The following is a 25595-nucleotide window of genomic DNA, read 5'->3' as shown; positions in this document are numbered from 1 at the left end:
TCAGAGTATTGTCGTTTAGCATCTCTCACCACCTTGCTAAAGACGTACTTCGACTCTCTAAAGCGTGCCTTATTGCCACTCCTAAACGCCTCCTCCTTTTGCAATCTAGAGGTCCTTACACACCAAGCCGATTTCGGCTGTCGATAGATGTCGATAGATGTCTGGCCGTCGATGAGCGTCCTGTCGTCCTACTCAGATTGGTGTGTATCACGCAGTCTGTCTTCCGGTTGTTGCCTCTTTTGAATGACGAATACGCACTACCGCCGCCTGCTGGTAAGGAGAGTTATTGCCACTCACGCATGCGCAGTTCGTACGTCGGCTGAAGTCTTTGCGGTGTGTTCCAGTGCGACTGTTGGCCAAGACGCAGGAGACGTGAGGCGACACAACAGTCGGGTCCGTCGGGACGTGTTCTTTGGTGTCAGATTGGTGTGTAGGGGGCTTTAGCTGTTTCAGTTTTGGTGTGAACCAGGGCTTGTTGTTGTTGAAACTCACCCTGGTGCGTGTTGGTACACAGCTGTCCTCAAAGAAGCTGATGTATGACGTCACAGCCTCTGTATATTCATCCAGACTTTGAGTAGCATTCCTAAACATGTCCCAGTCAGTACAGTCCAAACACGCCTGAAGTTCCTCCATAGCTTTACTGCTCCACTGCCTGAATGTCCTCACTACAGGTTTACAGTTTGAGTTTCTGCCTGTATGCAGGAATCAGGTGGACCATGGTGTGGTCAGTGTGGCCCAGTGCAGCGCGGGGGACGGCGTGATAGGCTCCCTTGATGGTGGTGTAGCAGTGATCCAAACTATTCCCCTCTCTGGTGGGGCATTTAATAAACTGTTTGTATTTTGGGAGTTCGTGGCTGAGGTTACCTTTGTTAAAGTCACCAAGAACAATAAGTACCACGTCTGAACAGGAAGTTGCATTGTGGGTAATGTAGGTGCCACATTTTGAAAAGAAAGATCAGGGCATGGAATTTAACTAAGGGAAAGGTTGCAGTTCCTTCTGCATTCATTTTAATGTGTATTTCTTTATATTTTCCAATATGGAGTTTTCTTAACACCGATGAAGGCCAATCAAACAACAATAATAAGAGGGTCATTATGCAAAAACAAAACTGTACATATACTGTATGTCACAAGATGCAATTCAAAGCTTCTCTAGGGCGGGTTTTTGTTAAAAGGATTGACTAAATAAATCTTTGTTAACATCTTAAGGACGACGGTCCCCCCAGTGGACCACCCCCCCCACGGTTTTTTTTTCGAGACTGTGTTTCAGAGCTTCTTAACATTTATGAAACTATTAATGTGTAGCACCAGATTAACGGGAAGAATCTCAGCTAACCGAAGATATGAACCATTTTTACCAAAACAAAACACAAGGGTAATACCAAGCCTCTGAATTAGCACTAAGCGAAAAAATGCTAACGCACTTTAGCACAGAACTCAAGATAAAGATACCCTTATTACTTATCGTAGCTGCACATACAATATATCCGATTAAAGCTGAGACTCCACAGATTATATAGGTATAGTATCATCACTGAGCGATCCGAACTCGCGACAGGGGAAGCAAACACAGACATCACAACACGTACCTTTACGGAGCTTTTATGGGAGATCGTCTCACCGTAGCTGTCAATCTGATCAAAAGACGTGTTCAATGGCATTAAAACGAGAAAAAACGCGGCTGAATCGGTTGATCCATAGGTTAATAATGTATCTGTAGCTTTGAAAAAATTATTTATAATCCATAATTCCATTTTTATGTAAAAATCGGAGAGAAAAAGTTAGCTGCTAATGGTAGCCAACAGAGTGTATGCAGCTTCCGGTTTTGGCCACGCGTCACTCTCACTCCTTATTTGTTAATGTGTGTAGAACTTTCCCTCGATTCCATTGGCTCTAGCGGTTATAAAGATATTTCATTCATCAAAATCGACCAAGGGGGGCCAGAGATATGGAAAATCCACCCAAATGACGCCAGAAGTGTTTTTTTTTTGCTAAATCTCTCTAAAAAGGTCAAATTGAACTTGTTTTGCATCAATCTTGATACAGGGTACTTATTATATGTTGTACTTTAGATTCCTAAAGCTTTTAGTCTACTAACCCATCATCCAAGGGTAGTTTTCACTATAAGTAAAAAGAATTTTTGGACGGACACTATAATTTACAGTTTTTTACTATGTTCAATCTGAATTTTCTTTAAAATAAAAAACATCTATATTGATTCTGACTTTTCTACATCCAACCCACAGGTTTATCATTACTTTGAGAACAAAGATTATTAATTTAACCCTATTAGAAGGGAAGATATGGTCATTGGTTCTGGGAATGTCATTTTCGAGCCTGAGACCTGAAAAACAGGCTCAGGGTGGAACAGGTTAAAGGTTTAGCATCACAGATAATCTGGTTACATTTGTTCAAAGTGACTTTGTGCTGAGCTCAAAAACAATCAAGTGATTAGGCTCCTCCGCTTCACGTCCTGTTGTGTTCATTTAACATTAAGGATTAATCAGAGATTTAAAGGTTCAGTCAGTTTCACAAGTTAAAAGCTACATTCCTTCTAAAACCTGTTAGGGTTAGGGTTGCCAGGACTCAGGTGATGCAGTTTTTTATTTTATTTTGGCACCTTATACAAAGGTGAAACGTCAAAGAGACTTCAGATTCAGACGGGATTAAAGAAATATGGGGTTGTGGAGGCAGGGTGAACTAAAAACCTGAATGTCTCTCAGCCAAGAAGATAAATGATAGAAAATGGTTACATTGGAGAGATGAATGAAACAGGCCTTTTCAAGTCATTTGTCTGTACATCAATGCTATAGGTCGCCAACTAAAATGATGTCATGCTGACGGCATTATATCAGCCGATAGTGCCACAGTCTTTCTGAATCAAGAGAATGACTACGCCTTCTAGAATAATGGATATCTGGGGTGAGTAACAGCAGAAATAAAGGGCTCATAGATCCAGTCCTTATAAGAAATGCTCCAGGATCTTAAGTAAGTGAAATTTCGTTTTTTTTCAGTTTGAAGTAACTGGACAGAAGACTGATAAGACCACTGAGCACCACTTACACTGAAGAGTTGAGTGAATGCAGGGGACTGATAATGATAGAAGGTTTGCGACAAAGACAAAATATACAAGGAAACTTTCCAGTGAGAACCGAAGGTAATACAACTGAAATTAAAACGCAACATCTTGCAAGAAACAGCGTCTGAGGGCTTCTTAATATTTAACAAACTATGAATGTGTCATACCCACTTAACGGGAATAAACTCAGCTATCAGACAATATTAACAATTTTTTGCTAAACGAAACAAAAGGGTAATAACAAAGGCTCTGAATTAGCCCTGAGCGAAAAAATGCTAACGCACTTAGCACAGAACTCAAGGTAAAATACCCTTATTACTTATCGAATCTGCACAAACAAGATCAATTAGCAAGCTGAGATTCCAAAGATTCCACAAACATAAGTATCATCACTGAGCGATCAGAACTCGCGGCGAAACGACAACAAACAACAACAAAGAAATTAGCTTTACGGGACCAAATCGGAAAATAAGTCTTACCGTTGCTGTGTTCTGATGAAAAGTTGTGTTCAATGGCATTAAAACAATAACAACGCTGCTGAAGGTTAATCCAATGGTTAATCCAATGTGTCTGTGTCACTTTGAAATGATTACTGATAATCCATCATTCCATTTTTATGTCAATAATGGAGATTTCATATTAGCTGCTACGATAGCTACTAGAATGTATGACAGCTTCCGGTTCTGGGGCATTCTGGCTACGCATCACTCATTCACCAATGGGTAATGTTTAGATGGATTTTAGGGACTTCCCCTCGATTCTATTGGCTCTAACGGTTAATAAGAGGTGTCAATCATCAAAATCGAACGAGGGGGGCCAGAGATATGGAAAATGCACCCAAATGACCCCAGAAGTGGGTTCTTTTTTCTAAATCTCTCTAAAGATTTCACTTGTTTTGCATCAATCTTGATACAGGGTACTTATTATATGTTATAGTTTGGATTCCTAAAGCTTTTAGTCTACTATCCCATCATTCAAGGGTGGTTTTCACTATAAGTAACAACCAGTGCTTGTAAGAAGAGGAAAAGACAGCTATAGTTGATATATATTTGCGACAGTGTTTTATATGATTGCTTGTTTCTGAAAGAAGTTACTTAAAGTGAGAAACGCAGAGAATTATCACCTGATCCTGCAGTCCTTTTAAGTCTACAAAGTTTGTAGTATTTTTCAGCTTATTGTTTTGGTTTCACAATATGCAACTCTACCAAAGTTCACTCTCTGAAGGGCTCTCTGAAGCAGGCAAAAAAAAAGATCTGAAATGTTCTGTACAATACAAGCCCAACATCAAACAGCATTAGTAAATAGTACAGTTGTGACAAAAACTACTTAAAAAGGTAAGAAAGAACAGAAACTAAGCCTAAGCATCAACAATTGTTTTAAATGTGTTATGTAGCAACATCCACAGGGGATACAAACCGAGTCAACATCATTTACTGCAAATCCTTTTAAACCATGTTTACTTTGAATGTGACGTTTCTGAATCGACAATAGGTTTCATAAATAAGTATTATTTCAGCATCTTGCAAGAATTCACAATGCCACATTGTTAATGTTGAGAAAGAATTGGTTCGGTTTAGAAACTAGATGACAATTTGGGTTAAAAAAAGCTATGGAAGTTACATTATGTGACTCAATGACGTAGCGTCCCATGACAATGCTGTCAGTAAAAATAACTCAGCTTTTGGTTTCAACTTTCAGTCATGGTGATATACTACATATCCATTGTTTACAGATAAATAAAATGCCATTTATTTCCCTGCATACTGAAACGGGGATACAGCTGAAACTGCACAACCCAAAGAAGAGGTAAGAAAAGGAATTACATAAAAGCAGACAGTCATTTGAAATGAATGGCCATTCAAATGAACATGCATACCAAAAACCAGAAATAACCTGGACTGTAACAAAAAACAAAAAAAACAAGACGAATGACTTCCCTAAGTATAGCACAGAACATTGCAGGAGCAGCACAGTGGGAGCAGAAGAAGGCATCCTGAGAGGCAGGAAAGCAGGACAGCGCTGCCTTAAGTACATTGGTTACAGAGTACAATGAAGGCTCTTTTAACCAGTGTTGGGAGGAGGAAACTTCATCCACGTCTGCTGGAGTCTCAGCTGGCCTGGCAGAGGCGAGGCTTTAACTGGCTTAACAACAAAAGCCGAGCTCAATAACTAATAGCCCTCTTCTTCCCCCTCTCTGTTCCTTCTCTCACTTTACTCTGTTCCCCTCTAGTCCCTTCTTCTTTCTATCTCGCCGTCTTCCTCCTCCTTCAGAGTGAAGCAGAGAGATAATGCGGAACACTTTCATGCCGTCTGCTGAATTAAACATGGCAAGAACAGCTTGTACTATGTGCTAAAGCTGGAGCAAAGAGAAGGTTAATAGGGAAAAATAAGGAAATACAGAATTCCAACTCTGCACAGGGGTCTCTGGAGTGCTGCTTAACATTTCTTCAAAATTAAAAAGATCTGACGCTGATAGACCAGGCTCTGGAAACAGGACAGCCATTTTTACTAATTGGACAGGTTGAAAAGGACTGTCAGTTGTCATTGTGTGGAAGCAGCCAATCACCATGTGGGGGGGTGGCATAACACTAAAATAAATACTTCTTTTGAGGCTCCCTCCAAACCTCCAGCTTCCATTGTCAGACTTGTTAATCCGATCTTGCAAATCTCCTATTCCTTTCACACACTTTCATCTTTGCGGTACAGCCAACCAATTGGGTTCTGCAAGTAATACATCTGCCCATCTCTAACTCCAGGCTCTATGGTGAATAATTGAGAGTGTTTCAAAGGTTCTCTGTCTCAGGTGGCTTTCAAAAAACCTGGTGATGTCTTCTCCTCCTCGCGGCATGGGCTGAGGTTTTGGTTTTTGTTCTGCCTCTCATCTTTTAACTCTTGATTTATCTGATTCCAGAATAAAAAGTCTCTCTTTCTGTCCCGACCTATTTGGTATTCCCCGGATGTAGTACCAGGCTCACCACCCTTATTCTCCATCCTCTCCCCTCTCTTTAGCCCTGACCGAGCCAAGTGACCTGTTACCTCTGCTTAGCATTGGCCCAACACTCATGGCATTAAGTTAAGTTCAACCTCCCAGAGCACACGCCTTGTGAGGCTTGGCAGACAAGGGCATTGGTAATTGGCATGACCACCACCACCAGTTTCCACTCACCAGACCTCCTGGGACACAGAATCTTGGTAAATGAGGAATACATTGTTTTTTCTTCTCATCAAAGTTAAACAATCTTGTCGAGCACCACTTGAATTATTCCCTTTGAATTGTTACAAAGTTGCATTTTGACCTTCTTGCTAAATTCCTCAAAAGAAGGCAAAATGATTTTTTTTTTTTACTCCGTTCACCTCAATTTAGCTGATAAACACATCCAATAACCTTTATCTTTGCTGCTTACAAGTATTTACACATTTAAAGTTCAGATATGTTTCATAGTGATATTCTTTTCAACCTTATCTTGACCAAAATGTGACAAGCAAATTCAAAAGTCATCTAACTCTTGCCTGTTCCTGTTGGCTTAAGAAAAACTGACAAAAGCAACAAGTCAACTGGGCTTTCTTAACTTAGGGAGGGTTTACACCTTCCGTGTTCTTCCTGAATCAGAACAATGCAAAGATGGTTCAATGTTTTGGTTTGTGCTCCCAAAGTCAAAACTTAACAGTACAGAGTTCCAATGTGTTGGAATTGTCCTTCAATAACATATTCAGTTAGTACCTAAAAAGACTCAACAGACCCTTGTATTGGGCTTTCTTTACTGGTATTTAAATCAAGCAAAGTTGTTAGATTGTACACATTTAGTAGCTAGCTAGTTAGTTAGCTGATAGAGGGCTGGTGGCCAGTGGCAGAGCTGAGTCTAATCAAAAGTCATCATTCCCACCAAACTCCAGAGCTACTGATCGATTTCCTCCAGGAGAAATAGTCTTCTAGTGGCAGGAATGTAGAATTAGGTATCGCAGGATACACTGGCTAGCTAGATATTTCCTGTTTCGTTGCAGTACATATTTCAAAACTAGCACAAATAGGCTAATAGTTACCAGAACAGGAAAAGGAAAGACACTTTTTTAACCAATGAAATGACAAAGCACTCCAGAGTTAGTTTGACAACGTGCCGAGGCCAGACCTGGAACAGAGAGTGGTTGTTTGATGCAGACCAAAGTTCAGTTGGTCCAGTGTTCACAACAACACAAAGGAACCATACCTGGTTTAACTGGAGCCTTCAATTGTGCTGCTGTGAAGGCAAAACCGTTATCCAATGGGAAGCCTCCAGGTGTGAAGTTGTGAGAAATTGTTTTGACAAACTGTACTTCTCCTCGAGTTTGCAAAACTTGTAAAATTCCCTCTGGCAGATCTGTTGAGGAGGCTAAATATCCCAGAGCAGGTGCACTATACTGCGTAGTGCTGTGAAATTAGCTGAGGAAGGAAAGAGGTGCGAGAGTCTCGGTATTTACGTCTAGACTGATAACATAGCTCGGCTTAATTAATTACCAGTTTTCTCCACAGAGAATTGTTTCAGAAAGCTTTTTTTTATTGAAAATGGGGTTGTGCAAAAACAAAAGTTATGAGTGATGATGAATTCCTCACTGAGGGTAAATGCATGCTACAAGATTCTGGGACTAATTAGGAGCTCAACTTGTGATCAGAGTCGACTGTTTAGAATGACGCCGCTGCAGTAAACCCCCTGGAGAAAAGATGTGCTGAGGCCTACAATGGCCGGATAGGGAGAGACGACATTTTATTTTTAGTGTGGAAATAATTAACATTATAATCTTCAATAAGAAAATATATTTTCCACTTGGGAAAACAGTTGTGTTTCAAACATAACTTAACAGTAATAAATCATCTTAAAACTGTAGATTCAAGTGGTAACTTAAGAGATATTCTTTATCATTATGATAAAACTCAAATAAAACATCTCTTTTTTGTTCTGCAGAGTTGAAGTGCCTGGATCTTGGAGCATGCATGCACCCTATGGAGTTAAAAACACACTTAAATCCGAACTGTACTGCAGTGATACAATAAACAATCCTAATACATGTGACACGTGTGGCAACAGCAGTTACAGTATGGCTCTTCTCACTCACTGATATCAGCAACCTGTTCAGACACACTGTGAAACGTCATGAAAATGTGTCCACTTATGGATTGTAACATAGCACATATAGCTGTCTCATTTACAGAATAACAGATTGCACAGTGTATAATGTTCAACAACGAATAACAACCAGGGACCTTCTGAGGACTCGTTTCAGAATTTGAGCTGAAACCGACTTCCTTAAATGCAACAAAATCCATCAACTGAGGTTTTGCATTTGAAATGTCTCAGCTTTCAATCTGTCAATCAGTCTGTACTGATCATATAATTACATTTGAGTAATAACATCTTCATTATTATCACAATATAGTCTTACATCGTAATGAGGCATGAGTAAATGAAATGGGACAAGACTAATAATACGAGTATAACATCATTTTCGCTCTGTCAAAATCACATTCCTTACAGATACCCTTTTCAGATCTGCTCTGATAAATATTACTTGAACTCACGTTATGCACAACTGTAAATATATACCACACTGTTTTAAATTTGACTTTACACCCAGTAACCTTGACTGCAAAGTGACTCCAGCCACCTAAGTTGCTCCATTAAACACTCCCCGTCTACAGTAAGTTAAAAAGCGTAGTTGTGATGTGACACAGAGAGCTTAAAAAGCAGAGAGTGCCAAGTTCAGCTGCTGGAGCATGTAGCAGTTTGTTCTCCTTCTTCTTCATTTCTCTTTAACTGCAGCCTTTCTCACTTCCCTAACAGGCTCTCTATAAATGTCAAAGATGTGCGTTGTGCGTTGGTGTTCGGATCAGGGGTTCAAACCCCACTGCAGTCAGCATGTCGTTGTGTCCCTGAGACACTTCACCCCAAATTGCTCCTGTGGGGATTGGCCACAGTATTGAGTATGTAAGTTGCTTTGGATAAAAGCGTCTAACAAGTGACATGTAATTTGCCCGTGATCCCCATTCTAGAAACCTCTCTGTGTCACGTCACAACCATGCAGACATAAAACAGACAACTGATACAATCCGGTCATTGAGAATTGGCCGATTTGGGGCCCGCAAAAAACATGATGAGTAGGAAAAAGGTGGGACTCAATAAGGCAAATGTATTGAAGAGCGTCACAAGTCTTAACTTGCTAAGCAGTAGCAAATGAGTTGCAAAAACAGTTCTAAGACGTACCGTTAATTATCAAAATAAAAAAGAATTGTCCATCTAGTTTTGCTTGTTCAGTTAATGTAAGCGAGACTTAACGTCAGCAGACCAACACAAACCATTAGTTTTGTTAGTGTACAAAAAAGTTTGTGATTTCATTTAGCCTGTTTAACTTCCTGTTTTGAAATGCGTCTCAGAGCGTGTCTTTGTGTCCAATCAGAAGAGAAAACATGGAGTAATCCGGCACATAGCCTAAGAACATTCTGCAGGACATGGACAATGAATACATGAAATAAAGCAGCCCCTAACAAAGCCGGTGAATACTTTGCCTGGCCGGATGCGACCCAGATAGGAGTATAAATACGAGTTATCCCCTGCACACAGTCATTGCGGCACACGTCTAAGCCGCCCATTATGTAAATAAAGAAAGAGCAGAATGAGATGTGTGTGGCACACAGCGTCGGCAAAACACACAAATAGTGCATGTGGAACATAAAGAAAAGAGACGGGGAGATAAATAAAGAGGAAGAAACAGAAGTGGAAAATATAGAAAGGGATTTAAAGAGAAAAGGGTAAAAAATAGAGTTTAAATGAGTCATTACCGACCCAATGTGGTATTGTGTGAAATCCCCAAGGCTCCCGGTGCGTCTTTTCCTCCGCGAGATCAACACCATTACACAACAGTAACAACAACAACATCTACAACAAGAACAATAACAACAACTGTGCTATAGTGAGACGGCGCCCAATATATAGATGATGCACATCATTAACACCACAGCCAGCCACACATTAGCACACCCTGTCAGCTCTGCTCTGTTCTCAGTTTAGTGGCCCTCGCTCCATCAGGGAAGCAGGTGGTGTCACAGGGTGGGGCGGGAACCCAGAGTCACCCCACAAAGTTGTCACTGGAACAACAGAAACTCCATCTTTGTTGCCAAGTTTGGCTTTTCAAGTTATAAAATGATTCTTGTGAAGTCTCCATCTGAAGAGTCTGAAGCGAATGGGAACATCGAAAGAAGCCGTTTGGTTCGACGTGATGCGTTTTCTCAGATTTATTTTGAAACAGAAAGGCGTTTTTTGTTGATTTTGTAATACTGGTTATGTTGCTCTCCGGCTTTGCAGATTACATTTCTGATAAAGTATAAAATACAAATAATGTAGTCACTCAACAGTCACACACTAGCAAAGCTGAAGAAACAGGAACGTAGGCGATAAGCAGCATCACATCAGAGTTCTTTTTGTTGGCTTTTTGCAGTATTTTTTTCCTACGTTTTGATACATTTGGCGAACACTAAATGAAATCTGTCTCCATGATTCAACACAGTTCCATATTCTGCCACCACAAGTTTTCCTTCATCAGCTTCACAAAAACTTCCGTTTCCTGTTTTTCATATTTTTTCTTTCAACCATCCTTTTTTTTATAAAATCATACAGTCGGTTTCAAGCGGACAGGATGTAACTGATGGCAGCTCTTAGATGAGGTTGAATCTGAAGCAGGTAGGTTTAGCTGATGGAGGCGATATTGATTGATTCGGCGGGTGAAGAGCGCCTTCTTGAACTCTTCTCAACTTCCACCGCATCCCCTTGCCCTATTTTCAGCCCTCACCTTTCCTCTACTCTGCTCACACATAAATGGCAGTCCGGGAAATAACTGAGCCGTCTCTCTGAGACTCCATGTCATCGTCGAGGTACACGTCCAACTCTTCTTCCCCGCCATGGCCTCGGTGGACGTGATAGGCCGGAGGTAGCATGTTCCCGCCCCCAAACCTGTCGTACTCCTCCTCCATGCTGTCGTCCAGTTCGAACTTCCTCCTCTCAACTTCGTCTATCTCGCCACTCAGGAGGATGTCGTGGGCGGAGGGGGGGTTGCCTACTGCGGGGTGGTGGAGGTGATGGTGGTGGAAGTCGTTGGCCTTCTCCGTTAGAGTCCCCGTGGCGTCGCAGCCTTCTCGATACGTGTAGATGGGCCCGTTGTTGTTTGCACCCGTCCCATTCTTACTGCTGTTGTTGCCCGTGCCGCTGAACAGCAGACGGGCTTTGTTGCCATAGTCTCCACCATTGCTACCACTGCCGGTTGCTATGGAGTCCCCGCTGCTGGGGAAGCCGCGTCTCTGCTGCCGGCGACTCCGGGTCAGGAGGACGGCAATGAGCGCGATAACCAATAGCAGGGCCAGGAGGGAGCCGATGACGGCGCCCGCCACAACGCCGCCGCTGGACGGATCCTCCAGGGCTTCTGCAGAGGGGATGGAGGGGTTGGAAGGAGGGGTAGAAAAATGGGTGGAGGAAAAGAAAAAAATGGCAGGAATTGACGGCTGTTTTTAAGGAAGCCGTGTTCAGTTTTGGGGGAGGTATTCACAGTTCTTCTTGTATTGTTAGTGTGCTGTAGTGATAGTGTCTTCCACTACGTGTGTTACAATCCGCTTACAAGTGTGTAGTAATGTTCTTCTCAGTGTAATCCCTTGGTGAGGGAGCAGTCAGTCATTGCTGGGATCAGGCTGAATGGGCCTCATTCACTCTTTCCCAGAGGCTTGCTGCGCTGCATTTCGCAGACATTTTGCTCTAAACACATGTCTGTCCAGCTGCTGGCACTTCAGCTGTTGTTGCCCCGCCCCCCCCCCCTTTGCCAGCTGGGGAGAAGCCTTTACTACTGTAACGGTCCTTTGTTCTACACTTCATGTTGGTGTGAGCCAAGTTTGCCACTCCACTCTGTTTTCAGTCGGAGATTGAAACAAAGATGAGAGATGGGTTTTTACAGCAGCAGCAAAAAGCAGTTTGTTTTGCGCCTCCTGCCGTCTTTGATAGGGTTAGACGAATCAGCCCAGCAAAGACACACAGACAGACACAGAGACAGACAGGCAGAGAGGTTATTTGAAGAGGTTTAGTGGGAAATAGCACACAGTCACGCCTGGGAAGTGCCACAAGGTTTGACATCCCTTAAGCCCTCCCATTTCTACACTTTGTCTCTTTCCCAGACCCCTAATTATACCCACTTCTCATCCTCCCATCCTCTGCTTCCTCCCCATGCTTCTCTTATCGGTCAGCTAGTCAAACCGCAGGGCAGAGCGATCGCCTGCTGTCATCTGAGGACCCAGTCCAGATCTCACTGATCAGCGGCACACAAAGGTAAAACGTTAACACTGTGGAGCAAGACTCATGCCAGGACATATATAAGAGGATTCTCTCCAGGAATAAGGGAGAGAAAAGAGGTCTGGCTCAGATTGTATAGGATTTGTATGAGTGCATTCACGCTGGGCTAAAGAGAGGCGCAAATAAAGTGTAAAACTAGCCGAGGAGAAGCCTAGGAGCTTACAGTGCAGAGCTTTACCAGGCCCGGCTAATGTTTTTTATTTCTCTGTGAATTGCATGCTGATTTTCTTTGGAGTATGGCAAGGGCAGCGGAACGCAGAACAGCAGGGACATTTGAAGCCCTTCTTTTTTTATGCAAATAACAGCAAGGTACTGCCAGCACTCCTGTAAGCACAGCGGTGAATGCCAATCAAACAATCTACGCTTGGCTGAAGTGAGCAGTGTGTGGGGTTTACGTGCCAGGGCACCACCAGGGAGAGACTGGCATGTTTCTTTCTTCTTTCAAGGAAATAGCGTCAGACAGCAAGTAATAATATCTATGGTGGTGATTATGTTAACACAACCAGTGGGGGGATGTCACTTTAAGTGAGCCTCGATGGAAAGCCTGTGATTCATACAAATAGTTCATTCTGAGGGAGCAGGAGCGAGATGAAAGAGGTGAGGAGAGAAAACTAGGGAGAGTCAATTGTTGGAGAGAGGCGGGTTAGAGGAGAGTTCTCAGTTTGATTTCACTGCCCAGCTCTGGTCTCACATGGGGGTGAGGGAGGGTGATGCCAGGGTGAGACAGACGGGCCGGGCCATGAGGGCGGGCTCTAGGGACAGGATATGATGTCTAAATCAGGGGACAGTGTCCAATTGACAGAAGGCATAAGGAGGATGAATCCAACTTCGCCTGTCCTAGTTTTCTCTCTTCAATCTACTAGGAAACCCAACGTGTGAGCCAACATCTTGTTTATATTGCTTGTGCCATTTATATCTTAGGTATTAAAAGTGGTATTTATTAAGAGCCTAAGTGTGGGACAGCTGAATAATGGAGGCTGCTGTTCTTCTCTTAATCAAGTGATTACAAATCTATCATTCTTCAAATGTTCTCAAGACAAACTCCTACAAAGACCCATTAGAGCTGGCATGCATATTGTTAAATACATCATGGGTACATGCAGGAGCAGCAGCTCTTCTTTCCAAAGTCCAACATGATTTTGTGTAAGGACACTTTGCTGCTTTTGCGACGACTGGAAGGTCCTTTTGGTTTTAGTGCATGAGGTCAATATGATAAATATAGCTAAAATGTCACACAAAGAAAATAAAGAAAACACTGACTCAGTGGGACAAATCAAGTCAATATATTATAGCACTTCTCAAACTTTTCATCTACAGAACAGAAGGCTTAGACCATAGTTGTTAAACTCATTTGGCATACACTTTTCTTGTGTATCGATTTAACAAGCAATGTCTGTACATGTCCTTCAAGAACAGACAGTTTGATTTCTATTTTCTTTTGACGTTAAATTCTTGTTAGTTTTTTATTACTTATACTGGCTGTAAAGAAATAGAGTTTTGAGCGAAGTATATGTATGGACCAACCGAGTCAATAAATAAAAAGGGTATTGATTTCTTGAACTTACGCTCTCTTACTCTGTCATGAAGCAATAAGCGTATTTTTCAAAAAAAAACGTCCTTTTAGGGTATGGCTTAAATGGACAGTGGAGCTTGATATTAAGGTCAAATGGGTATATATGGTAAAGCTTTGTTAATCGTTAACATGCTTAAAAATAGGCGCATGTGACTTCCCGAGTTCATCACGACACCATATGATGTTTAGAAAATGCTAAAAATACTTCCACGCACAGTAGCAGTAAAGCGTCTTTCATCAGATGCAAGGTTTCTGCAGGCGTCCTCTGACATCACTTATTACAATCTAAAACACTAATGGATCGGGGATTACTTTAGATCGTGCCAGATGCATGATCAACGTCAGTGTCAAATCCTTGTCAAGCGCCCAATGAGACGCTTTGGTAAACACAGCTCTGTGAACATATTTTTACGGAAGAAAAAAGAAGAAGAAAATAGCAGGGGGACTTATCGTTAGCAGGAAAATAGGCCATGCTTGTCGTCCTTATTTCTCATCAACAGCAGCAGCCTGCCTGCATTAAGAAGCACGGTGATAAATGTCAAAGGGAGAGGCAGGGGAGCTTATATCAGTCTCTGTATTAGTGTCATGTACATGGGAAAAGATTAGGGGAGAGAGAGGGGCTAATGAAACTAACCGTTACTACTCCGTCACTGCGCAGGGATAATCTAAATGAGAAGATTTGGGATGCGAGGAGCCGAGGTGGAAAGAGTTAGACGGTTGTGGTGAGGTAGGCAAACACAAAATTGTCTAAGGGGTATGAAAATAGTCCGATCGAAATAATCTTGTGTTGATCTCCTTAGCCGCCTCTCCTTCCTCTCTCCGCGCATCATTCTCTGCACTGAAATCCTTCCTGAATGAGCCGCTGCAACACTCATACAATAAGCCAGAGGCAGTGACTCTAAAAGCTCCACAGTGGGAATTCTCATTAGACGCAGCTTTTCGGTCAAGGACGAGGCATATACACAAAATGTACCCGTGAATATACTCCGAACATCAAAACACCTTACGCACAAAGGCAGAAGACAAAAGGACGAGACATATATTTTTTAAGACCACCCACTTAGAAAGAGGAGTCTACTTCCTGCACTGAATACATATGCTTTCATTCTTTTATATTCAATAATATAGGCACCAGAGAGTATTGAGTATGTCTATATTTCTTTACGAGTTATTGAAAAGCCAGTACACACAGAGCTTCTGGACCCCCCCCATTGGGCTCATAAAGAACAGCCAGTTATTACTTGGATTGCATGGAAAAATATAATTGAAAATGTTGGTTTTAGAAGGCCTTTCACCTTTCAGGAATATTTAACAACACCACCGACACACAGTTAAACAGGTTCCTCAACATGCAATGAATTACAATGTTGGGACAAAGGTCAGCAGCACTAATAGTTGGAGAATCTTCCAGAATATGTTTTTCAGGTTTATCAAAGATGATGCATAATAATCAAAACATATCTTTGCATAAATAGCCCAACCTTCAACCTAAAAATGTTGGCTTTACAATCCTTTTTCAACAAGACCTGCTTCTGAGGTACTACATGGTTGAAATGAGTGAGGAGAGACATAGATACAAGAGTTACCAGTTTTACTAACTGTAAGGCTACCCAGGATCCTAATAAAAAAATACAATAGGTTTAATGACAATAGAGCAATATTATTGGTCATTAATTCAGTGTGTTGGCGAAATTGGTTTTCTAAGGGACAAGTTTTCAACCTATACATTTTTTCCATCTGTTATTCACGTAATAGCTATTTAAACGTAGCTAACCTGCTGACCTTCCAGCAGACCATGATGATGCAGGGTGAATAGAGAGAGAATAGCCTGCACTCAGGAAGTCATATACTTGTTTCCATCTGGTAGAGAGGTGCCCTATCACCATTACCCATCATCGTGTAAAAAGACCTTTGGAGTGCAGGCTTCTCTATTCTGCCAGTTTCGTCATCTCTGCTTCTTACAAAACTCAAATCAGAGCCACCGGCACAGATAGACCATCTCCTGAATTTGTATGCAAATGACGGACAACATTGTTTTCCAATTTGTTGTTAGTATATCTCTGCTTTAAAGAAAATGGACCTTTGCTTTGTCTTGCAGAAGAAAATATATCCTGCTTTTTTTTTTCTTCTTCTCAGGGCTTTTTCTGATTTGCAGCCGCACACAAAATACTGTAAAATAAATAAAGCCATTTATTTGCCTTCCCCTATATACAGTTTATAGGCAGTGTGTCAAGGTGACAAGGGCTCATAACCCTGGCAGATGTGAGCTGAGGTGGGGGAGGTGAGGCCGAGGCTAAATGTTATCATGGTGGGTTAATGGGACCCAGAGGCAAAGAAGATACTGGAAACTGGTTCACCAAAGGATGAGGATTTGAGAGACAAACTGACGCAAAGCGATGAATATTAATATTTTACTGCTAACTGAAAGGTGCACTTTCGAGCAGAAAAGCTCAAACAAAGATGTATGAAAGAAACACACAAGGTTTGGCTCAAGGACATGGATCAATAAAGAGGATAATGGGCAACAATTGTCCAGTTGATGATGGTGCACAGGAAACTACTTGTAAGTACACTGACTGAGCATGTTGCAGGAACAGGAAATGTTCCTATATCAGATGTGGAAAAGTACTTTACATCTAGACCATTATTGGCATCATAGTACCATATATATTATCACAGGGGTTTGTTTCCTGTGTGAAACCAACAGGGAAATAGTTTCTTTGGTTTCATCATTTAAAGTTTCACTTTCACTCTACAAATGTATTTATTCTAAACAATTACCTTTGCTAAATGATCAATGTAATTGTGTTGCCCTAACCTAAAGAAGTTGTTTTCATTTCATTAAGTTTCACGACCTTCAGTTTTACAATGCAGTGGATGCAGAATCACCCATCTGATGCATTACAATAGTACCAAACAGTGTGAATACATTACAAGCCCCCTTCTGATCCATATCCATCAGGCTGAATAACACTAGTCATTCTCATTTAATTGCCTTATAACATTTAACATTGTTGGGAATTGCCAGGCTAGCTGTCCACCCCCCTTCTTTCAGTCTTTATGCTTATCTAGGCTAAGAGGCTAATGTGTCTTAGCTCCAGCTCTGAAATGAGAAACTAGTCTATAGTTTATATTTATAAAGTATATTGACTTTCTCATGTAACTCTAGACATTTCTCAACATGCTGATCTGTGCTTTCAGAAATGCATTACTGCGTAGCCCAGCAGCTCTATGGGGGACATTTGTTAGAATATGTCTACATAAATGTGTGCTTTGTGTCACGCACAAGTGGTACCACAAAGTTAATAATTATTGCTCATTAAGTAACTACCCAATAAATAAATCCAGGCTTCCAAAATGGTACTTATTTTTAAAGGGATCTTATAGCCAAAACCCCCACTTTCTATGTACAGTATAACACTAACACTTCTTGCTCTGTGTATATTGGTTTACAATTTCTAATGATTTGCTGCTAAATGGGATATACGGTACTCAACATTAAGTAATCATGCTACGTTTAATGGGATTTACGTTTGCTTTTATGGCACCCTTGTGCACTAATTGTTGCACAATAATAAAAAAACAAAGCATGTGGGATCTCTTCACACACACACACACACACACACACACACACACACACACACACACACACACACACACACACACACACACACACACACACACACACACACACACACACACACACACACACACACACACACACACACACACACACACACACACACACACACACACACACACACACACACACACACACACACACACACACACACACACACACACACACACACACACACACACACACACACACACACACACACACACACACACACCACACACACTACACACACACACACACACAGTTGTCTATTTAATTAGTTCTGATTATCCTGATCTTCACTCACACACAGCCCCCCTCCTGTATCTAACCACCGGTGTTTCCATGACGATCTCAATCATTTCCTCATGCAACCTCTTGTCGCGGTGAGGGAGGAAATTTCCTGCTGGATTCATCTTCAATTCTGTCTGTGCATCACAGATTCTAGCCGGTGCTTTTCATCTCCGGCTCCCTCCACTTGCTTTTCATCAGCGAGGAAATAATCAGAGGGTGGTAGCAAAAAAAAAAAGGAAGAAAGAAAGACAGAAGCTAACTGTAAAACACAAAAAAAGAGACAGGGGAGGGGGGGGGGAAGTCTGAATGGCTTTTTTAAGTATCTTGTTTTTGGCATTTTTCTTGGCCCATTTAGCCTCGCCCATTTAGCCTCGCCATACAGTCTCCTCTGAGACTTCAGGATTTTTAAATGGATGCTTTCTGACACAGAGCAAGCAGATGGGATGCAAACCAAAGAGCACAGACAGACGGGGAAGGAGACAGAGAGAGGAAGAGGGGAGGAGGGAGAAAAGGAGGGTCGATGCAGTGAGTGTGGATAAAGGAATGAATGGATGGATGATGGATGGAAGTGGAGATAAATGGGTGGATTCATCTTTCAAGCTCATTACCCCTGTTCACCTTGAAAGCTCATCTGCATGGCTTTTACCCTGAAACAAACACTCATTCAAACGTACAAACTGCATGCACAAGAGTTGTATCTACATGCATGATAACACACACACACACATTAACCAAATACACCCATGCACACACACACTCTGTCTAATTAAGTCTTCCCATTCTGAGGCACCCTGCGGGGGTTATGAACTTCAGCAGGTTTCCCAAGTGCCTCCCGATCTTCCTTTTCAAGCTCTACGCTCATTTAGCATCCAGCTGCTGCAAACACAGACACTCATACAAACACTCAATAAGTGACTCACTCGCACACAAAAACACTCACTCCCCCCGCCCCACTCCTGGCTCCAGTAACCCGAACAACTACCTTCAGTGAAGAGTATAAATGTGCACAAATTACAGCCTGCACACACACGTTTGTGAAAGCAGACAAAACACCAAAATACGGACGTACCTTCACAGACTTTAGATAAGCTTTTGACACAGCAAATATGTGTACTAGTACTTAACCACTGTTTTGGTCTCTAGTCTTTACAAACACACGTTGTAAAAAATCCCACTCTGACACAACACCACAAGAATGTAAGGACCCGGAGGGATTGACACTGTGCCAGGAGTTTTACTGAGCGCAGATTAACTATACGGTTGTAAAATGCAGTCATAAAAACACACTGCAAGGGAACAAAATGTCAGCAACAGGACTCTGTATTGATTCAGAGTACAAGTACAGCCACTAACACCAGTCAGATAAGTTCAGCGCCCAGAATGAACCGCCTCAGGTGTACTGTGTGCAAACCAAGCTTAAAGAGCAACCACAATAATAAAAAGGAGTCCGCATGCTATAAAGTAGAGTATGTTCAAGTTCGATGTCAGGCATAATCATGTTCAGTTCAAACTTTTCAAGTGATTTTATTCACATCGAAACGTTAATCCTAACTTGCATTTCCTTTTATATCAACTGATTTTCTTTCTGTCTTGAATATAAATGATGCTTGAATTGAAAGGTTTTCAAGAACTTTGTGTATTTGAATCTTATATAAATGCGTTTACTAGGGAATAATGCTTTTATTTCTCAAATCAGTTACAGAAGCATATCTGTGCCACAGTAACGACCTCCCTTGAGCCCCCACACACTTATCCCGATGTGTTAGGAAAACGTCTTCCCAGCCAGCGGATCTTCAGATTGTGTGTCATCCTCCGGCAGTGGGTAATTAGGTACGCCTCAGAAAATGTGTGTCCCGTGTAAGATCAGTGCTGCGACCTTAAAAAGAGTCAAGAGCCTCCGGATCACAGGATGTCTTGTTTCGCTGGCATGCTGCCTGAAACTGTCTGCAAGGCACAGTTCTACAATTAGCCTTTATATCTTATTACAGGTAGAAGATTGCAGTCGAGTCATGCATGCGTTTTGTAAAGTCTGATTTAATCAAACCCAGATTGCTACATGGAAAATGAGCACTTACTACCCACTGGGCCAGCAGGGTGGCCTGTGAGGTGGCCTGTGAGGTGGCCTGTGATTACAGAAACAAAGCCGTAATAGAAAAAAGACCGGAGGTTTGATTCCAGATCTCTGCTTAAGGATGCAATCACACCTCGGGTTTTCTTGTACAAGCCAATCTATTTTCTTTCTGCATGTTGACAAGTGAACCACAGCTTGTGAACACAAAGTCAATTAACAAGCTTGTTTACTGGACAGTGTTGGGAGAGTTAGAGAATTACTGGAAAAATAAGTGTCTCCAGTTCCCGTAACGGACATGTATTTCCCCTCTCTGTGAAGACACATAATGAAGAAGCTGCTGACTATCGGTCCGGGATGCAGGTTCCCAGGGGCTCAATTTGTTAATGCTCGGCTTTCCAGAGAGGAAACCCTGCTCAGTGTCAGGTATCCGTGTATAAATACGCCACAACATTGACGTTTCAGGGGAAGTCCTACCGCTGGAACACAATTTAACAAGCTGCACCACATGGCTCTTGGAAATACTCATTGTGGAGACTTTTGGTTGGAGTTTTAATGACACTGTCGTAAATGTTCCAGCCAAGCCCCCAGGAAGTGCGTCAGACTTTGAAGCAAATCTTCGTAGTGACTGAACGGTTGTATTGGTATTTTCACGTCAGTCACTTGATTCCATTGGAATACTTTTCCCCTTTGATTTACATTGGGAAAGAGACACCTGCTAATCAGTGTTTTAGGTAAATACAGTATTAACACTTGAATATCCCTTATTTAAACCAGTAAATAGATTTTACTGAGACCTACTGTAACATGACGGGGTGGATTAGGGGCGGGGCTTAAAGAAAACTGAAGTGTGCATGCTCTCTGTTCTCGAAACGATCATAGATCCGGGCATTTTTGTACTTGAATGAGGCAATTTTGGCTTCATGCCCCAGCTGAGTTAACTTTCATATGAAGGAACAGGGTCCCGCCTCCGAAGCCGTATCCAGTTCTCTTTACGCATCAATGGTAACACCCATGTGTGGTATGAATCTGTAGTATTAATCAAATTACCTTGTTGACTTGAGCTACCCTGTGAATCGTTTCAATGATGCCAAGTCCAGAAGATATTCTGTAATTTGTCATCCTCAGCGCCTGCTTGAAACTTTTAACCAGCAGAGATGATAAATAATGGTCTCCGCCGGCCAGCCGTGACCACATAAAAGAAGCATTTAATGCAAATCTGTGGCGATCCATCATCCGACTGCGGTGCTTACTCACCGCATGTGTGAACGAGTCATTTTCTCTCACACACACACTCGTACACAGAGCCGTCAACTGGAGAGGGTTCAGGAGTTTAATGAACATTATTGATGGCGAGGCTACATCACTTCTGGCATAATTAGTGTGATGTCTCACACCTACATGTCTGTGGCTTCATTAATTCAGATTCCAGCTAATATTCATGCACACATACACACACATGTATGAGCACAGGCACAGTCATGTATCATAATCCAAACCCCCTGTAAGTGCTCTTTCTTCTCCACCCAGCCTATGCAGCAGTTTCACTGAATTTGCATTGCTGCCGTGTGTGTATATATTACTGTGACTGCTTTTTGGGTACTGTATGTGTGTGTGTGTGTGTGTGTGTGTGTGTGTGTGTGTGTGTGTCAAATATATTTTTAGTCTTATTCTGCTTGGCTGAATGCAGGGAGCTGATTGGGTCCAGACCTTGGCTGTTGATACTGATCAACAAAACCAGTTGAGTGAAAACCCGACATCAGCCCCCCCCCCATGTCTTCATCCCTATCGCCCACACTCACTCCATCCATCTCCCTCTGTAAGTCACCCTCCATCTCCCTCCCTCCCTCTTAAATGGGGCGGTTTGTGGTTGGGTGACTCATTTCTAAGCAAATCTGGTCCACGGAGGAGAGGAGAGTGAAAGGCAAGGGGGGAGAGAGGAGGGGAGTGTTGGGGTAAAGGGGCCCAAGAGAGTAGAAAGTAAGAGAAAGGGAAAGGGAAAAAGAGGGAGGGACATTAATATGTGCTTGCGTGCCTTTGCTCATTTCAGATGGATCACTTCCATCCTATCAAAACAGGAAAAAAAGAGAGAGGGAGGGGGGTGAAGAGGGGGGATGAGGTTGCCAGTGAGCGAGGATTAAGGCCGGAGCAACTGCTCTTTTCTTTTCTCCCCTCTCCTCTCTTCATGTTCATGTTCATGAATATGATCAGGAGAATGACAATTAAAAGCAATCAAGACAGCACTACTGCTGTCAAAATACAAAACCATTTGCACAACTGTACTATGGTTGTATTTGCAACACAGAGCCTCACACAGCTAGTATCAATACTCGCTTAGTTAGATGTGCACTGATGACAAAATGTAAATGCCTTTAGGAAGTATAAATTATGCATAAATCAATATTTGTTTGGTGGTTTGTCTGACAAAATGGTGGTAACAACAGCTGTTGGAAGAATAAGCCGGATCAACAGAACAACCAATGCATTGCTCACTATGGAGCCAACTATTGATTTTGGACTATATTTTATAGCACAGAGAGAATTGCTCTATAAAAGAATGATGGTGCTATTTATTTTCAGGACAAACAGTACATTATAGTATTCTATGTGCGGCAGGAAGCATGAGGGTTTATTGAAACATGATTAAATGGTACGAGACAATGGTAATTAGATGTAATTACAGCAAACAAGCAATCACTTTTCACTATTGTGTTCCTGTTAGATAAACACCAACAACTTAATCATGCGGGACCAAAGAAGAGCTGAATGTCACACATGAAGGAGTGACAGTCTCACCTGTTGGTTTTTTTAATAATTACTCGCTCCTAAAAGCTGGAATCTGGAATTGTGAAGCTTCATCCATACTGTTGACGTTCAAATACATTTTTTTGAATAAATGACGCTGGCTGTCCACAGCACTCTGAGTGGCTGCTCGCATTTCTAGTTGAAAATGTCTGCAGTTTTCCGAAGGGCACCAGCACCCTGACAGCACTTTGCTACCGAAAAAACAAGCAAGTGTGCAATAGTCCAACTTGTTTTCCCTCTCTGTCGCTCTTACTCTTTCAAACACACCACTGCGGTGAGTCACTTTGTGACCGTCTCAATCCTCAGTCAAATCATTTAAAAAGATGAAATAGGTTGGAAAATTAAAAACACGATTGTATTTGAAGTTATACTTTAATCCATATTTGTTGGCGTTTATCCTTTTTAATTCCCTGTAAAAACTCCCCACATACCAAAATGCTGCCATCTAAAATGCCAACATTCAAAGCTTCATTTAAAAAGCCCAACAGAAGCCAAATGAAAACCAACATTTGGTATAGTCCTGGCGGATCAGTCCAATCCAATTTGTTTGTATCCTATTTACAGAGCCAACTGTAGGAGAATGGACAGCTAGCAGACAAGATAACTTATTTAAATGTCCTAGTATTATTCAATCAATATTTCAGCACAGATCCACACCTCACCTATGGAGTTTTGATTGGCTTCTGTTTCTCCGACTAATGGAGGATTGCTGTCAACAGGCGCAGCAACAAATCAAATAAGTCACTGAACAAACTGGAGGTGTGGGCAGAACTTAAGAGGTTTGACATCCAACCTTTCCTCTCTCTCCCAACAACATATACACTTACAACCCCCCCTTCCTGCTCTCTGAATTGATCAGTCCGTAGTGGATTAGCTTCAGATTGTGATAGCAGTCTGACCCTCTCTGGCCCTGAACAAGCCTTGCTGGCTAATTGAAAGACACACACCAGTCTGCAGGATTAAAGACCACTCTATCATTACACACACAAATAAACACATCCACATAGAGCGAGATGGGCGGTTTATTGAGGTTCTGGATGTGTCAGGCCAGACGGGAATAGCTTGCAGTTGCAACACTGAGACAAATGTGACTAAGCCCTCGACGCAAATTGGATGTTTTGTGTGTGCATGCCTTTGAATTCAAAACTGTGTGTGTGCATGTGCTACATCTGCTTACATAAGTACTTGTAAGTGTGTCTGAGTGCATTCTTGAGTGTGTGGCAGTACCTGTTTGTGGGAATAAACTGCATTAAAAAAATAAGGAGAGGGCAAAAAAAGTGTCTGAGTAGAGTAGCAAAAGCACAGAGGTAATCATGGAGCGCTCCCTCGCCAAGCCTCGGCTGCAGGTAACACGACTAACATCTGACCCCCCGAGTCCAGGGGAGTGTGCCTCGTACACAATGCCGAGTGTGCAACATTATATATAAATGTGTGTGCAAATACAGGAAGCAAATATAAGTAGTGTGTGGTTGCGCATATCATTTGCAGGATGGCAATTCCGGGCATTAGCCCCACATAATAAAAACTCATTCTGTATGTATTTACGGAGTGCACACACTATATTTGATGTATGTAATGTGCTGTGGATGCAGTACTTCTGTGTAATGCGTTATTACATGTAATTCTGCCTGGAGCCAGACAGCTGAATAAGTTTCGGAATTGGATGGCAGATTCAGAAAACCACAACTACTGAAAAGAGAAGATGTGGAAGGAAGCCCAGAGGAGGGGGATGCGGTAATGACGAGTTTGTGTGTAAGCGCGCTCTCGTTTGTACATTCCCCCGCGCGCCGGCTCTCTCTGATTGAAAACAGCAGTGCCTCGGCTCAGCCTTCCTCCGACTGCAGCAGAAAAAGAGTCTTGAAATCTTGACTGCATCATCCCGCACAGGCCCCCAATGTGAAATATGTAGGCTAGCAACGTAGAGAAACAAGTACCTCTCTTTGAAATATTTAGACTATATACCCCATAACACTCAACCCCCACAACCGCTCCGCTCTTACTCAAACCCTGCCAGCTGCGTATCAATAATGCATCCTGTTTCGACAAGATAGATACATTTCAAAGTGTAGGCCGCGGTTGGTTGATGGGAAGTTGGATATGCTACAGACCAGTTTGGTGAGAGTTTGGGGGCCTTATGTGTGACGGTTTAATATGAGGACATGGCTCCAAGCTAATTTCTCAGACATAACATGTTTTAAACAACAAAGACATTTCTTCCCTTTGGTCAATTCACAAATGCCAAGAAAGCAGTTATCAACATCTCATGGTGAGCTTTAAAACTGGACAGCATGTTCCAGCTTTATCTATTTAATTGAACAAAACTTTGAGATCTTTTCTTCAAGATATCAGATGGGGCTTTCATGTGCAACAACCAACATGAAATATGCCAAAGGAACAATAACGTGTGTAAAGATGCTGAAGATTGCTGACGTACTAAGATGGACGTTTTTTCAATTGTTTTCCAATATCTGATCTACACCTTAGCTTGATCTCAGCTGCTGGTGGCTTTGTCCGTCTCCTCTTTAGTGTGTAAGGAAATCGTCCTTGATGAACAAAGTGCAACCTTTAAATTGTTCTGATGAGGAGTTTCTGTGTACTTGTGAAAGAAGCCCTCTGTTCTTGCGGTCTCGCTGCTTTTCAGTTAAATTCTTTGTCTCTGGTACCGCCACCGCCTTGAAGGACACCGCCACCGTCTGAGAATGTAACACCAACTGTTGGCACACTTCCCAGAAAAGAATCTAGCAACAAGACTTTATAGAAATAAGTACTCTGTATTTTTCGGAGTCAGCACCCTCCCTTTG

At 42.1% G+C, this 25595-nt stretch overlaps 1 protein-coding gene across 2 annotated transcripts in view; it reads right to left on the bottom strand.

The window, feature by feature from the left end:
- The window catches only part of pvrl2l (PVR cell adhesion molecule related 2 like), a 299167-nt gene that overhangs the window by 122068 nt on the left and 151504 nt on the right, over positions 1 to 25595 (bottom strand). The window contains exon 7 of one of the 2 annotated variants that reach the window (XM_034124712.1): positions 7589 to 11521. The exons of the other annotated variant lie outside the window; for it this stretch is intronic. Within the exon in view, the coding sequence (XP_033980603.1) occupies positions 10911 to 11521 (611 nt within the window). The 3' untranslated portion in view covers positions 7589 to 10910. Of the gene's footprint in view, positions 1 to 7588; positions 11522 to 25595 lie in introns of those variants that run through there. 2 annotated transcript variants of the gene reach the window in all.

Source organism: Trematomus bernacchii, unplaced genomic scaffold (assembly GCF_902827165.1).
Source record: "Trematomus bernacchii unplaced genomic scaffold, fTreBer1.1, whole genome shotgun sequence".
In the NCBI taxonomy this organism is placed as follows: domain Eukaryota; kingdom Metazoa; phylum Chordata; class Actinopteri; order Perciformes; family Nototheniidae; genus Trematomus; species Trematomus bernacchii.
This window is presented reverse-complemented; position numbering and strand designations above follow the sequence as displayed.